At 43.3% G+C, this 16,526-nt stretch overlaps 1 protein-coding gene across 1 annotated transcript; it reads right to left on the bottom strand.

The window, feature by feature from the left end:
* Positions 1-1,855: 1,855 nt before the first annotated feature.
* LOC112452299 lies at positions 1,856-16,013 on the bottom strand. The gene is made up of 5 exons (XM_025012418.1): positions 15,810-16,013; positions 14,780-14,905; positions 12,680-14,677; positions 12,392-12,557; positions 1,856-11,895 (listed from the first exon to the last, which is right to left on the bottom strand). The coding sequence occupies exons 1-5, from the start codon at positions 15,873-15,875 to the stop codon at positions 11,681-11,683; spliced, it is 2,571 nt and encodes an 856-aa protein (XP_024868186.1). The 5' UTR covers positions 15,876-16,013; the 3' UTR covers positions 1,856-11,680.
* Between the last annotated feature and the right edge of the window lie 513 nt (positions 16,014-16,526).

The following is a 16,526-nucleotide window of genomic DNA, read 5'->3' as shown; positions in this document are numbered from 1 at the left end:
ACATTGGTAGAAATGCAATGGGCATGAAAGGTTTCAACCAATGAGCGATTAATCGCTGGTCAATGATCGCCGATTAAGTTAATTGGAGTTTAGCCGAGGTCGCCCCGGGAACACTGGCGCGGGACACCATACACGAAATTTTCACACTTCAGACGATATTACCGCGAGACACATCGAATATCAACGTGGGAACACAAACGAGATATAATCTCTCACACACATACACACGTACACACACACACACACACAATCGCACGCGTATGCATGCATACATAAAATCCTCGACAGTGAAACATCCGTGGAACAATTAAACATCATCGCGCGACATTAATGTGTATTTCTGTCGACGCAGATTAACTTTAATCTCGATTTAACTTATTTTTTGTCTTTTTCCAATTTTAACAATTAAAAAAAAGATAAAAAGTAAATTAAATCGAGATTAAAGTTAATCTACATTCGCAAAAATTGACATAAATATATTATAAGAATACGCGCTGGGGCTCGTAAAAAAAAAAAATACGAAACAAACTTTCCCTTATCTCGTCGCCTATCGCGCGTAGGAGGTCCCTCAACTGTGCATCCCGAGGAAACGTCGCGAAGGTGAAAGACGAACAAAGGGAGGGACTTCCGGCGACGATAGAACGCGACAGATCAACCCGGACGCGAATTTACGCGTTTCAATCATGTGGCAGGATTAAAGCGATCGATTTTTTTTTTACATCGGCGTGAAAAAGGAATTTTATTTTAAATTTCGCTTTCACAAGTATACCTCATCTCCATAACGCGTTCGTTCGAATCTCAGAGAGTCCGCGCGGGGAGGCTCGCGGATTGAGTGTAAGAGTAGAAAGGGGAACGTCTCTCGCGACTACCCTCGTGTACGTGCGCGCGTCGCGATCGAGCGCACAGAATGGTCCACGTTTCTTCTCCGTCGCTACCCTCGGACGACCGGGGGGACGTCGCGCGCGCGACGTCCCCCCGGCACAGAAGTGAAAACGAAACGAATCGTTTGAGCAAGAGTCTAAAACACCGTTTCTCCTTCGTATATTTCTTTTTTTTTTCCTTCTTTTTTCTTTCAGCTAGCGGAACTACGCTCTAACGCGACTGATACGAACGTCTATACGCGTGTGATGGTTCTGCCGTGCCGCTTCGACGTCGCTCGCGGAAGATGAATCCGCTCGGTCTAATCTAATTTGATGTAACTTACTGCTTTCCATCCGTTAAAATCAGCGTTAAATAAAAATCATATTAGGGGATCAAGAGGGGGGGTTACCCCCCGTAGTACGACCGAGTTGATTCCATCATCATTTTTTCCATCACGATCAGACATATCCCCGTTTGGACGGGATTGTTAAAAAAGGCGAATCAAGAGAGAAGGGGGGAGAAAAGGAGAAATTCGTCAATCCGTCGGGGAATCTTCTTCCCGAGACCCTCGAAGCGACAGCATCACGTTGCACACGCTCGGAGGAGAACGGATATCCGCTCCGATCCGAGCGACGAGGCCCCGCTCGGATTTTTACAGCCTATATAGCTCAATATAATTTATATTATATAATCTGCCCGCGTGTATCGAGACGAATACGATAGGTACGATATATTATTGACAATCATTACGGCGGATCCTACTATCGATATATGCATGTACGTATGCACCAATGTGTGCGTACAATTATACATGTCATATATGCGTTATATTACATGTATAATTATACGTGCATACATACACGCGCATACAATGTATATAATTAGGTACGCTTTGTGCAAGGTAATCGTTGTGTGACAAAACGGTAAAGGACAGTGACTTTCAACACGCTTCGAAAGACAGATGCGCCTTTTGAATGAGATGCCGCTTTTTTTCTTTCTTTCTTTCTTTCAGTTAAAACGAGAGGATCCGATCCATTATATATATGTAAAGTATATATAAAGGTTTTTTTTTTTTGTTTCTACCACAGCCCATTTAAAGATATATCATTCGCGTATTATTATTAATATTATTACGCCGTCCCTCCGGTACGCGGTCGGCACGACCCTGCGCGAGCATGCGTGCCGAAAAATTCGCGGCATAAGAAAGAAAAGGGTCCGTCGGTTTCTCCAGTCTCGGCTTCCTCGCGTCCTACGCATATCTATCCCGAGACCGTATAATGCGTACGTTTTATTTTCCTTTTTTTTTTAAATTTAATTATTAAGTTTGCTTGCTCGAGTGCCCGCTGACAGCGAGACGTTGGCGAAAACGGAGATAGAAATATCGTTACGTATCGACAATGTATATTGCGTTAAGGTACCGCGAACGGGACGAGGAGGAAGCGTGATCCGAAGCGTTCTCCAACTTCTGACGCGTGATCTTCATCCCTTCCGTCGTTTCTTCTCTTTATTTTTTTCACCCTTTTTCGCGCACCTTTCCCTCTCGTTTTCGACTTTCGCTCGAGGAAGGATTGTCATTTGTTTCGATAATAACGCGCGATATTGGATTTCTCGAGTTACGAGTCACAGCCTAGAAGCATTTCGCGGAGAGAACCTCGAGAATTCGCTCTTCGTGGTCGGGGGCCGATCGTATTAAAAAAAAAAAAAAAAAAACCGTTTACGCTTCTCACCGTGTAACGCGCGCGCGGAAAACGGGGTGGCTGATAAAGCGTTACGAAAATATTTTCGTTTTAGAGAGAAGATTCGCTTCCACAACGGGGCAGGGAGACTTGGAATCTCGAGGGGGAGGGGGGGAAGATATTCAGCGATCGACGAGACCCCGGATCTCTGGACGTGGACGACGTCTTCGAGGGAGAACGTGCAGACGTTGTTAAACGTGTATAAGCTTCAAGAGAGAGGAGTGTTTGCGCGCGCGTGTTTCTGCGATCGTTTTCTTCCACGATATGTGTCGGAGTCAGGGATAAGATGGTGGGACCCGTTGCTGGGAGAATCGCCGTGATTAAGAAGAACGAGTCGCGCGCGAAGAATAGGAGTGAACAGCCATGGCGACAACGACGACGACGACGACGACACGAAGACGCTATTACGTAGTCGATACGATTAACGTTGACACACTTAAGGCATGCCGCGACGAGGATGCGGAAATCAACGGCAAGTCTGAAAACAGAGGCGAGGAGAGATCGCGAGGAGATCGGACAACGCGAAAATCACAAAATCGGGACAAGACGTCTTTAATGTCCATTTCTACCAATGCGGATTAATTTTAATCACGGTTTAATTTACTTTTTACCTTTTTCTAATTCCTAGAATTAATTCTAGGAATTCTAGAAATTAGAAAAAAGCAAAAAGTAAATTAAACCGAGATTAAAGTTAATCCGCATTAGTAGAAATCTTGAATCTCGGTTCAACTTACTTTTTTCTAATTCCTAGAATTAGAAAAGGATAAAAAGTAAGTTAAACCGAGATTAAAGTTAATCGGCGTTGGTAGAAATGGACATAAGACGTCTTATATGTCCCGATGTTGGACACTGTATTGTCTGGTTGTATCTCCTCGATCGTCGTGTCGTTCGCAACTCTCTCGGCCAATTTCCACGGCCTCTGCCTTTCTCTTTTTTCCCCCATTTCCCGTTCATCGCGGTCGCGAGGGTACGACCGTTCGCTGATAAAAAATCTTACGGTTAAATATAAAAATAACAATCGCGGCAACACGCTCGTGCTCCCGCGAGAAACACGAGAAAGCCAATGCGGATAACGACGTTGATGAGACTAACTATCGGTAGACCTATAGCCGGTTACTTTCTGGTCGCTAAACCACCCTAAATCACCCTTGCCTACGTGCGAACGCGAGGAAACGAAATGCGTGAGGACGACCGAGATTTCGAGCGTCGATTTAGAGATTGAAGAGCCGTTTCGAAGGGGGGTTCCGCGTTCCTACGTCCTCCCGGAGGTTTTGCGCCACACGTGCGTATCTATTCGCTTCGGGTATTCGCACGCGATAACGCTCCCGAGAACCTCTTCGGATCGAAGGCTAACAGGTTTACGTATTCGAGGAGAAAAGGAAACGGATTAGGTAAAATCATCCCGATAAATTCGTACGAAATGCGCCGGAGCTCCTAATAAAATACACGGAAAAACGATTACTATTGTCCCGGGACGCGCGCGAGGGATCTCGACTGTGCGCGTTTCTCCAAACTCTGTGGAGCGTAAAAACGGATCAGCTTCGCGAAAGAAAAAAAAAAACGAGCGCGATATCGAGATATCGGCCCGCGGTGTCGCGAGACCCATCGCGAGTCCCGAGTTTCCTAGAGGTACATTAAATATTATTGTAGCGTAATCGTTGTACAGTATCCTTTGTTTTAATGGTCCGCAAACCGAGCACCTCCGCTCGATCTCGTCGACGCGCGACGTAGGCCCGATCGCTCCGTTCTCACCCCGCTTTTTTTATCTTTTTTTTTTTACTTCGTTTCTTCTCCGTTACCCTGAACGCACACGACACCTCGAAGCAGAGTGATTGTCTCTTGAGTTGAATTTTAATTCCACGAGCGGGCGGAGGATCGATCGTTCGCCTTTGTTCGCGCCGCGTTTCCCGCGAGACGCGCCGTGAGAAAATCAGATAGTCGCCTCGATGGGTTTGACTCTCTCGGTCTTTCTTAATCGACGTAATCGACTCTAGATTATAATGAGACACAGGACCGTGAAGCTAAGATGCTGCGATCGCTCGGCTAATTCGTTGATGCGACGTCGTCGTCGCGATTGAAAAAACTGGGCTCGCGACTATCTAACACATCGTTAGGAACTCTAATCGACAAGTTTCACTCTTAAAATCTAACGGACGCGAATATCTGGTAGATTACATTCATGTGTATTTAGACAAGTATAGCAGCTTGTAAGTTATACCCTTAGGCGAATCGAAGAACTCGTCTCCAAGTCTTAAAACCAAGATGATTTTTTTTGACGCTCGATTTACACGCATCGAGTCAAGTTAAAATTATCTGACGCGAAAAGTTCGCAGTTATTCGGGAGATTCTATTGGAAATCCTGTCATCTTTCGGATTTAAGAGAGCTTGGAAAAATAAGCTCTTCGATTCTGTCAAACATTAAATTCTATCCGCACAGTCAAACCCATCGGAGCCATCTGATTGCGCAATCGATCGCAAGAACGGTCGAAACTTCCTATTTATAGGCAACTCCTACTAATTTATTCCCATTATATAAAACAAAAGCGTGACTGTAAGTTATTAAAATGTTAAATGTATGCAAAAAGTTATTGCCAACTAGCATACTATATAACATTGATAATGTAATATTATATAATTAAACGTTTCAACGTGCGTTTCAATCATCGTTATTCTCGACTTACATAAGTACGGATCTGTTATCCGTTCAACACAAAGTCCATCGACCGTTCTGCCGAGTATTATATTATACCTTACGGCGACGTCCACGTGACCCGCATTGCGGACGCTCTCGTCGACGAGTTTAATCGAGGATTTTCAGTGAGCCTAATGCGCTATAATTAGAAGTGGCATCATTTCGCGAGATACGAGCGCGAGTTCTAAACATATAAACGGCTTTACGAGTCGCGTATGTGTCTCTAAGACGAACGGCTAACGATATCCTATACTGTGAGAGCCTTGCGCCTCTTCTTCCTCTTCTTTTCTGTCTTCGCGCAGACGTTACCTATTGCTTATCTATGATTCTATGCGGTATGTCGTGTAAAATAAGCGGCGATGTGTGTTACGAGTAAACCGGCCGGCTAAGACAGCCCCGTTCCTCGACGGCCGAACTGAACGCCTTCAATTTTTGCGTTTTTCACGTAGAAATTCCTGCTTGCTTAATTACCGACCCTGGTCAATTTTTTGCTGGGCCACCGGGAAAACCGGCCGGCGATCTCGGCCGATCTCGATTTTCGATATTGTGCGCGAGAGGAAAAAAGAAAGAAGAGACGAAGATCCTCTCGTCGCGTCACATTTATTCGCAGGTGAACGTAAGGAACGTCGAGAACGGTATCGAATTTCGAGCTCGGCTAGATCGTGACTCGGTTTCCCAATCCCCGACACTTTTACATTAGCTATTAAGTATGTACAACGACATAAAACAGAAAACAACGAACAACGCGACGGGAAGAGTTATCTCGTGGCAGAAGAGGGGGGGGGACGAACGTGCCGTCGAATCTCGTAGTTAAGTGTCTAACATCGTTAAGTGTCTAACACATCAGGAAGCTTCTCATGACCTGAGCTTATTCGCGCTAATTTGAGTTTCTAGGGCCGATAAACGCGTCTAACAAACGATCTAATCCAAATTGTGCTACGTTCCGTCTACTTTGCTCCACGCTACTCGCAACGCGATTTCCAACACGGTCGGGGGAGAAAAACAAGTACGGATATTGCCGATCGACGGCGGAGCTTGAATATCTACGAGCTTCAATATTAGGACCTCAATTCCGCCTCTTCGCGCAGAGGCTGCGGAGAGTACGAGAGCGAAAGTAGGAGAGATAGAGCCGTACATTGTTCCCTAGCTTTATCTAAGAAGCTCTCGATATATTTCCTTATGTATTATATATAAATATTCTCGCTCGGCGATCGCGAAGTCGCGATGTACAAGTCAATGCACTTTCTTCCTTTCATTGTGTGAAAAGCGCGAGAACCGATTCCTAACACGCATACATATAAATCTATAACGTATCAACACATGTGTTTATATCGTGTGTGTATATCGTTTATACGGTACGTCCCGTTTTTACTATATTATCTTCCGGCCAGTTTAAAGTCGGTATTCTTATTAATCGCACATTAAAATAAAGCATGTTCCAAATTCGGAAAAAAAGTTAGAGGCAGAAAAATTAACAAAATGCGAATAATAAATAGCAGTGTTATAATTATTATTATAAAAAGGACGATTTCTTTTTTAAACAATGTGTAACCATTCCCCACTGAGGCGAAAATTCATATAAATTAGGAATATAATACGCAAGACTTACTCAATGAAGATCGTTGCGTTAAACGGGAAAAATAGCGTTGACATATAGAAAGTGAGAGACGATTTCTCTTCGTATTTTTTTGCGAAAAGTTCGTCTTCTCTAAATTATATATCGGCCTACAAAAGATAATACAGTTGAAATGGGAACCCTGTACATTTTGATAACATTACACTTCGATTTTCGCTTCGCATTGTTGCTCGCAATATTACCTACCTACACATTTTCTCTACGCCGAATACACGTAAATTATGATACACACAATACGTGGTACTATACGTGAAGACCATCGTCTTGAACCACGGTCTTACTTATCCCCCGTTATCTATCGACAGAACGAAAGCTCCTTCGAATATCTGCACGCTGGTCTCTATCTATCATCTAAATTCGAGGTACGATATCGTAGTGTCAATGCAAAAAGAGTATCTGAAATTGTATATTAAGCGAACGAATAATAAATTTATATAATAAATAACGCTACGCGCTGAAACACATAATATGGTAAATTCGTAATGAGCATAGCACGAGGCCCTACGATTTCAGCTTTACTCCGTCCGAGACTTACAAGCCGCTTAGGCGAGTTCGAAAGCAGTACCTAGCTATTAGGAAGAACGAAAGAATACGACGTAGACAGTGTAAGTCGAAGAGGACCTCGATACTACGTACGCTCGACTAGCCAAGTCTACTAGTTTACATAAAATTTTCTTTATATTCTCTCCATATAGGAACAATTGAACGAGTAAAACATCAAATAACTACTACAAGTCAACTATAAAAAGTTTACATAACGTGTACGTAAAAAACGAACTGAACCGGACTTGACTCTAAAAAAAAAAAAAAAAAAAAAAAAAAAATATGATGTAACAAACTCATTAAAACTTTAGATATTAATCAACATATCTTAATTATCAACGTATAAATACTGATTGTCTACAAAAGCTCATGCCACTTTAGGACATGGCAAAGTGGTCGCGTCAAATTAATAACCGCTAATCTATAAACGCAAGTCGCAGGTAACATATTATACATATCGCAAGTAGCGGTCTCACGACGACGAGTCTCTTTTAAGTAGGACAGAAAAACTAACTAGAAAAATAACTACGGCTCAACTATGCGTTGATAGCCCCGAGTACGTATCGATCGTATAATTTACCACGCTACCATCAATTTAACATTAATCTTACAAAGCCGCTTAGAGAAATACTTTCACGATATTTAATGGCGGACGAGATTCGCGATTCTTCTACGACGAGAGATATGAGTTTTCGATACAACGTTATCGTAATAACGATACGATCGTTATCACGAGTGCTCGAGAAGTGCGTCATCGCAAAAGCATCATTTTTTAAGTTTTACACGACGACATATATACATAAGACAAGCATTTCGTCTCTAAGTTTAGGACGTAAATTAGTTTCTCTAAATAATTAGTACCTTTTTAAGTCAATCTTAAGGAAGGTATTTAGAGAAATTTACTATCACTCTCTTCCGGTATCAATTATCAATTTGCGGATTCACCCACTGCCGTAGTGAAAACTTATACAAATGTTTGGTCTATGTATGCATGTATGTCGTTTTTCATGATATATATATATATATGGTAATCATAGTTTAACAGTCTCGCGCCTCGAACATTGGTCAGTTCCTGCCATATTTTCGGCTATATTGTTTACGACATCGCTTTTTTATTTACAATATACGGACGCGGCGCACTTATACTGCACTTTGCTGCAACGAGCACACATACACATACGTACGCATACAATACGCGGGGTGGTCTTTAACGAACGGCATTTTCTCTCATTTACATATTAGCTAACCAGCTAAGATCACGTTTCACAAACTTTCCAGAATTCGATATTCGAATTTTCTAATAAAAAATAATCATCACATCAATGCAAAAGATGTGGAAATATATCTTTGACTGATTATTAATAATATAATATCGAATAATTAAAGATTTTCAGATAACTACGGACTTGTTATATCACGTGTCACAAACACGTTTAAATTATCATGTTGGAATTCATCATTTTTGGAAGTTCACTTTACGTACACAATTATCACAAACTGTTAATATTACTTTATAACCCTGAGAATACTTTTAAGCGACTTTAAGACATTTTTAGAAAAATACAATTATATTAGAAATTGATGTAAGATTTGAATATATCCATAATACGATCCTTTCAGATGTAAAATTCAAATTAAATATAAAACAAATTCAAACTCTCCTGCATTATATTAGTTAACACCTGCGCAAACTTGATTCACATCCCTTTCTATTGTCTAACAAGATAAATTGGCTAAACAAAGATATTTTTCTACATCGAGATATTTCCTACAATAAAAAAGAATATATTGAAGTCAATGATGAGTGACGTTATTTTAATTAAGAATACAATCTGCTAAATAAAAATAATAGATATGTAAATGCCGTTGGTCAAAAAACAACTGTTTACATATACAATACGTCGTTTCCACTACTTGAAACAAGAATGACCAATATCATCCTGAAGGTTCAACATGGAGGAAAATACATTTTATCCGAGTTTAGTATTAAATATGTTAAAAACGGTACAGAGATTCGTCGAGTTTAGATTTGAATGTTAAGAGATAGTCGAAAATGGTCCTACGTCAATTTTTAATAATTAAAACGTCACATAATATTTCCTTGAGACTAATCGAGCTCAAAATTATATCAGATTTATCAAACGTGAAATAAAAAACTTGGAACAAGGATGTCGCAAAGTCTCCACAGTACATTATTTGCAAAACTTATTTAAAAAACGCAATTTTACACACCAAATAAATGTTGCAAATTAGGTTTTTCTTGCATCGAGCCTTTCTAGCTTTCGTATCTTGATCACAAATTGGATCATACGACATCGCCTTGTTTCCATTTCACAGCCACACAATACTCGGTCATCCCGGTTTCAAAATATTGATATGTGTACGCGTTTGTATGCGCGTGACTGTGTACGCGTGCGTGCATGCGTGCATAAGTTTGCAATAACATCGCATGCAGTTTAAAAGGGATTGTCAAACACATATCTATGCTGTATTTTTTAATTAACGCGCGATGTACGGTATTACGCTAGACTTTTTATATTCGGACGTTCGTGAAACACGCGTGTACTTCTTCTAAAGCGCACGAATTTTCGTGTTCGTTCCGAAGAAGAGACGTAGTCGAAAACGGAACAATCGTACTGGATTGTGTGATCGATTAAGAAAAATTGAAGTTTCGCGACAAGCTTATTTCCAAATTGTTCTAAATCTATATCCTGAAAAGGTGAATTTAAGACAATTTGGAATGACGATACACGCAGTTTACTGTAATACGCGACGCGGTTATCACCGAAAGAGATCAAAGCACGCGAAAGTTGATTGACCTCGGTTACTCTTTCGTTATATAATTAAATGCCAGATAATAGAAACTTTAGGTACTAATTAGCATCTGTTACAAGTACGCGATCGACGCATCGTTCGCGATTTCATCGCGATATGTTCGTCGCTCCGCTCGCAGGGCGATGTTACGTCTGATACAGAAATAACAATGAGTGATTTGTGAAGCAGGAACAGCAATACACAGCAACGACATAAAATTATATTATGTATACGTGCATATATGTTTTACACACGTATACGCACATATACATATTTACGTATGTACTGTGCAAAAGTTTTATGTGCGGGTGTAGCTTGATCTCGTTGTGCGTATACCTGTAGATCTGTAGATGTAATGTAGATGATTACTTCGCGTATGTGCGTGTCGTATATGTATTTCTTTTTTGTATTCGTAAAGTGAGGATACACCCGGAGCGATATTAGTAGTGAAAAGTCTGACATTAGTACTATATAAACAACATTTTCATATACATATCTATATATATATTAAAGCTTTTACATATAATATATATAAAAGCTGTATATATATATATATATATATATTTATATATTTATATATATAAGCTCGTGTTGCATGCGATTAAATATCGCACTTACACTTCGCGAAATATTCAAATCCTGGAACATCTACTACCACATTATGGGTCACACATTCAAGGAAGGCCACATTGAGCTAATCTAACGAGTTACTGCCGAACATTTTGAACGAGTACATCGGCGTTCTCTGCCTATCTATATCTCGTTTAACTTAGGATACGTATATAAACGAGTAATTGTACAAAGAACGGCTTCATCTATCATAATTCTAAAGGATGTAATACATCTGAGCAATCTCGTTCTTGCTGCGAGTTAACGCAGTCGTCAACGATTTTCGAAGCTATAGCGGCCGTTCACCGGTTCAAACACGATCGACACTGCTCTCGGTTTATTTCCATTTGGCGTCGAGGAAAAAAGCGATATATATATATATTTTTTTGTTTGTTTGACACGCGACAGAGATAAACCGATAAAGGATAGGCAGTTCAGCGAAACTCTCGTATCTAAATCGGTGTTCTCGAAAAGCTAAGTCGGTTACACTGTCGTAAGCATTAAAATACGTTACGGTAGAAAACTATGGAGTTATTAACCTGTAAAAAGTCGCACGCGTCTCCAAATGTCCGTATTACGCATTAGTTTCATTCGTAATGTATTACCTCGTGTATCGCGAGTGAAAGTTTTGAATTTAATGGGCGGCATTTTGTTTCAACAGTAAAATTAATCGTAATACACCAGCAAAAGCTTTTCAAAAACGTAATACTGTACGTAAGTAAAAAGCTGCTGGAATCTCGATTTAGTACTTTAAGATGAGCGATACCAAGTGGATTCAGCGCAAGTTTGCTAGGTATTGCTTGTGTAATCGTTGGTTCCGTCTTTCGTTTGACTTTCGCTGTGGGCTTTCGCATCTAAGACTGGATCCTTAGAAGCCTCGACGACTTTCTTCTCTATGTCCAAGTCATAAAGTAGTGTAGCCTGTAGCGCATTATACATACCGGTCCGCGCGTATCGCGACGCCTTCGTCAATTCGTGGACGCTCCCAGCCAGAGTCAGAATATCTACGCACACGCACGCACGTGTTATAAATATTACAAGTTGCGATATTCGATATTAGACACGTAATCAAATATTTGTGGTTGCCGCGTATTCGAATAAGTATTCGAATTAGCTGAGATGGCTTTGTTGCTTTACTTTCTTGTCTTATTTCTTTAAAACTAGATAAAAAGATCATAGAATTGCTGCCTTCCCCGAAGAGCTATAAATTTTTAATTAATTTTGAAAGAAGTTCTGTCGTTTAAAGCAGATCTTTTACGAATTTTAAGATTTCCATCGATAAATTTTCAAAAGTTAGCTCTAAAATTTAAATATGTAAGCACTTAGAAAATTGTCAAATTTTTATTTCACTATTTACTTTTCTTATTGCTTCGTAAGTAAAGATAATCGGTAGAACTCTCAAGAATTTATTCAGGAGTTAAATTAATTGTCCGTGAACAATTCATACCACATGCTTTCTAAAAATATTTATAAGAGCTCTTGCTTAACTATGACACTCACCATTGTCGTCATACGCTAAAATGCAATGTGGGTTCTCCTTCTGACGTTTGATAGCATTCGCGATCTCTTGCTTGCGACACTCTTGAACGTACTTGATAGCTTCCAGCCAATATTCCATGGCCTTGTGCACGCGTTGATTCATCGTGGTCCCACGTAGGCGTTCCATCTGTTTCACAAAATCGAGTATTTATTTAATACACTGCGTAACAAAAAAATTAAAAAACAAATTAAAAATGTTCCCTTTATTTAAAGAAAAAAAAATCTTTGTAGGCGATATTGTCTACTCACCTTTGCTATCAACGTAATGACACGAGCGTGTTCCCTCAAGTAGTCGATTATCAAACGATCCACCCTCGACGGATTTCCCTGAAGACGCGGGATGGGTATGTTATTCGCGCTGGTCACTCGTTTCCCCGGGAAATGCGCGGCCAATCCAGCCTCGCATTTCTTGCGCTCTTTTTCCAACTGCTTGAATTGCTCGTACGTTTGTTCAAGATTGAAATGCAATATACTCGAGGGACCAGTCTTTCTGGCCGCGCCACTGCCGTTTCTAAAACTCAAGTTTCCTCCGTAAAGCGCGGAGAACAGTCGCGGGACAGGATGAACCGGTACCGGAACAGGAACTGGCATCACCGATGGAAACGCTCCCGATCTCACGGTATTCGTGCCCGATATCATTCCCGAGTTGAAAATAATATCGGGAGGCGGAATCCCAGCTGGAATGCTCTGCATTTTCGATATATGGTGTCGTTGTTTCAGAATATGATTGAAGGCATCCTTGTCCAGGGTGGATCCCGTGATGCGATCGGTCAGGTGACTTCCCGAGGGAAACGCGATCTCTTTGCCCAAGTCGAATCCATCAAGTTTGTACGCGTTGACCTTAGGCTGCTTCAAATCGTTGTGATAGAATGTAGAATTTTGTTGCAGTATTTTCAGAGCGTCGCCACTGTTGGCAGTGTACTGTTGATAATTGTGACAGCCGTACTTAGCGATAGGCTGGTACAAGTTGCGCGAACTCAGATTCTTCGGAAATCCTATCGGTGAGTACGTCTTGGCTTCGATGGACTTTGATTTCGGATTGATCATCTTTAACAGGCTATTATCCATTCTACAGTCACTAGGGAAACAAACGTTCTCGTTCGTGTCCAAATTACTCGCCGAGGACGCGACAAAGTTGTTTGTACCGGAGGGATAATAATCGATCAAGTTTTTGTAATCTTGGTCCACAGCTTGATCCAGTTTGTAGCTACGAGCTTGCGACTGCAAGAATTGTATCTGCTCGTTCGGTATGCTGATACTCGTCATATTTAATCTGGCGGTGTCGTGAACGTCCTTGAAGTCACCCATGCCGTTGCGTTGCATCCCGCTCCCGAAACAGGTGTGCAGAGCCGTGTCGGCGGGCGAGAAGTGCTGCAACGGCGAGTTCGACAGGAAGCCGGAATCGACGCTGAGATCGGTCATCGCCGAGTTGGGCCTGTAGCCAGGACCCTGACTAGGATTACCAGTAACGCCGTACATGTCGTGCATGTTCACCATGGTATTGCCGCCGTACGAGTTGGACGATACGTTCTGCCGCATGCTGCTGTGATACTCGAGCTCGCCGATGGGAACGGGATTCGGGGAGTCCAGTGCCAGGGTTAACGCGGTAACGTTAAAATTCAGATCCGGTTTGGCGCAATTCGAGATTCGCGAGTAGTTCCCGGTAAGTTCGGCACGGCATCCCATCGAGGGGGTTAACAGGGGCTCCGTCCAGTTGCCGGACTGTTTGCCGTAACTCGCCGCCCCGCTCGTGGTCGTCAACAGATCGTTGCACAACGGCATGTTGCCGCCGCCGCCGCTCGTGTACATGCCGGCGTCGTTCGCGTGTACAACGTGCGACCGCGGGTCGGACGAGTACGGGCTCGGCGCGATGTCGCTGCCGCACGCATTGCCCTGTTCCACGGACTGTCGCATGCACGTACCGAGGTTCAGCGTTTTCAGGTCGTTGCACAAATTGTTGGAATGATGGTACTCGCTCTTGGCGTTGTTGTAGATGTTGTGCAACTTGCTGGACAGCGGATAACGCGCGACCAGGTGATCGACGTCGGTCAGGTAGGCGTCCAAGCTGTCCGCGACCTGATTGGAGCGTACGGAATTGGCGTAGTCCGTCTGATAATGCGCGCCCCCGCTGTTGTAACTGTTGTGACAGGTGTCAATGGTAATGGAGTCCTCGTCGAGGATCTTCGATACCAAGTCGTTGACCATGGGATTGTTCAAATCTTGACTATCCTCGTCCTCGACATTCATCTAAACAGAGTCGCAGTTGAACGCGCGCGACGAAATTGTGGACGACCCTCGCGCTGCGTCGTCCGCGCGAGGAAAAATTCGTGAAAAAAAAAAAAAACTTACGTTTCTCTTCGTGCCGCAGCCGGTTAAGTCGTAGCCCCAATGATTGTACTCCAGGCCGTGCACGTCCCTAGAGTAGACCTTCCGCGGTACTTCCAGCATATTGACACCACGCTCGGTCTCGTTATTCTACGGAAAGCAATACGACGACGTGAGATCTCTGGGATTTGGGGCCACGGTACTTATCGCGGCGCGGGGCAGCGGGCGACACCGAGACACGAGCGACCGTAACGTAAACTCCCGCAGGGAGAGATCTCACCCTGCCCTTCGCCCTACCTATATAGTACTCGGTCACGGTACTCGCATCGCGCTCGGCGACGGCGGCGGCGGCAGCGGCGGCGGAGAGAGAGAATCTATCGATTGTTTTCGAACGGCGCGAGGACGAGGGCGGCTCGGGAATGCTACGCGACCGCGTCTCGCGACGACCGACGAAATAAAATCTTAATAACGAATCGAACGCGCAACGTCGGAGCTATCGCTGTCGCGAACGGGGCCGCGGCGACTCGGCCCGGACACGGGGACGGGGGAGCGCGCGCACAAACACGCACGCAGGCAGGCAGACCAGACACACACACACGCACGCAACACCGAGGGGCAGATCCAATAATACACCGCGAGTATCCGCGCTCCTCGCCGATCGTAACGAGCGAGGACGGATCGCGGGCCAATATCGTCACCATTTACACTCTCGCGGGCGTTTTCTCCCTCGCCTTTTTGGCCGTTAACGGTAACGGCTCCCAAACAAACGCGGATCGCCCCCGCCCGCCCTCCTTCGTCGGACGTACGGGCCGTCGCCGTCGCACAATGGATTCTTTTTTTCTACTCCTCTTCCTCTTCCTTTTCTCTCCGCCGAATGTGTGATTTCAGGTGTGGAGAGGTGTAACGCGGTGTAGTTAGAATAAACTGTTGGCACGTATGTAATACTTCTTTCCATCAAACCGCGAGAGAAAGCCTCGATCTTTCGGTTCGGCGAAGGCAAAAGGGATATACGTATGTGTGTTGAAAGAGAAAGAGAAAGAGAATGTATTCTCACCTTGCCAACGGCGAAAGCATTGCTGCCGATAATCGCGGCCAAATTATGCACCTCGGACAGAGCCATCGGTAAAAAAAAATTCGCGGCGGTCGTCACCACCGTCACCCAGCACCACTACCATCGCTACTCGCCATCACCCTTTTCGCTCTCTCACGCCGCGGCAACCAGCTGCGAGCATTCTCGATCGGTCCCGATTGGCGACTCCAGTGTTACTCGTTACTCCCGCCGACCGTCACCCGTCACCACCGTCGACTGCCGTTCGCGTGCCCCCCGCCGCCTGCGCCGCACCCCGATGCACTCACCCTGACCAACACCGCACTGACCTACATGAATCCCCAACCGCAAGAAACACGTACACTGACGCACACGCGCCGTGTCCGTGTGTGTTGAGAGATAATTTCTTCTATAGATAATCCATCTAAAAACGAATCTCCTCTGTTATAGTTTCACTATTATAAATATTTATGTATTATTTATTGTTCGAAATTTATTTATCAGTCAAAACTATGATCAAATAATGTATATTATTTTATTTGCTAAACTATCGTGTACGCTAGGTGCATTACGAAAAAATATTCTGATAAATTCACACACCTATACGTGTTCCTTCTTATTTTTATAATAGTTTCTCGGAGACCGCAATGCAATGGAAAAATCCATCCTTTGTATGTTTTACACATGTACATAAGTGCAGGTGCGATCACTTAAATGCTGGTC

This window comes from Temnothorax curvispinosus, unplaced genomic scaffold (assembly GCF_003070985.1).
Source record: "Temnothorax curvispinosus isolate PA1 unplaced genomic scaffold, ASM307098v1 QBEX01003210.1, whole genome shotgun sequence".
In the NCBI taxonomy this organism is placed as follows: Eukaryota; Metazoa; Arthropoda; class Insecta; order Hymenoptera; family Formicidae; genus Temnothorax; species Temnothorax curvispinosus.
Note: the sequence above shows the minus strand (reverse complement) of the source record. Positions and strands in the feature narration are given on the sequence as shown.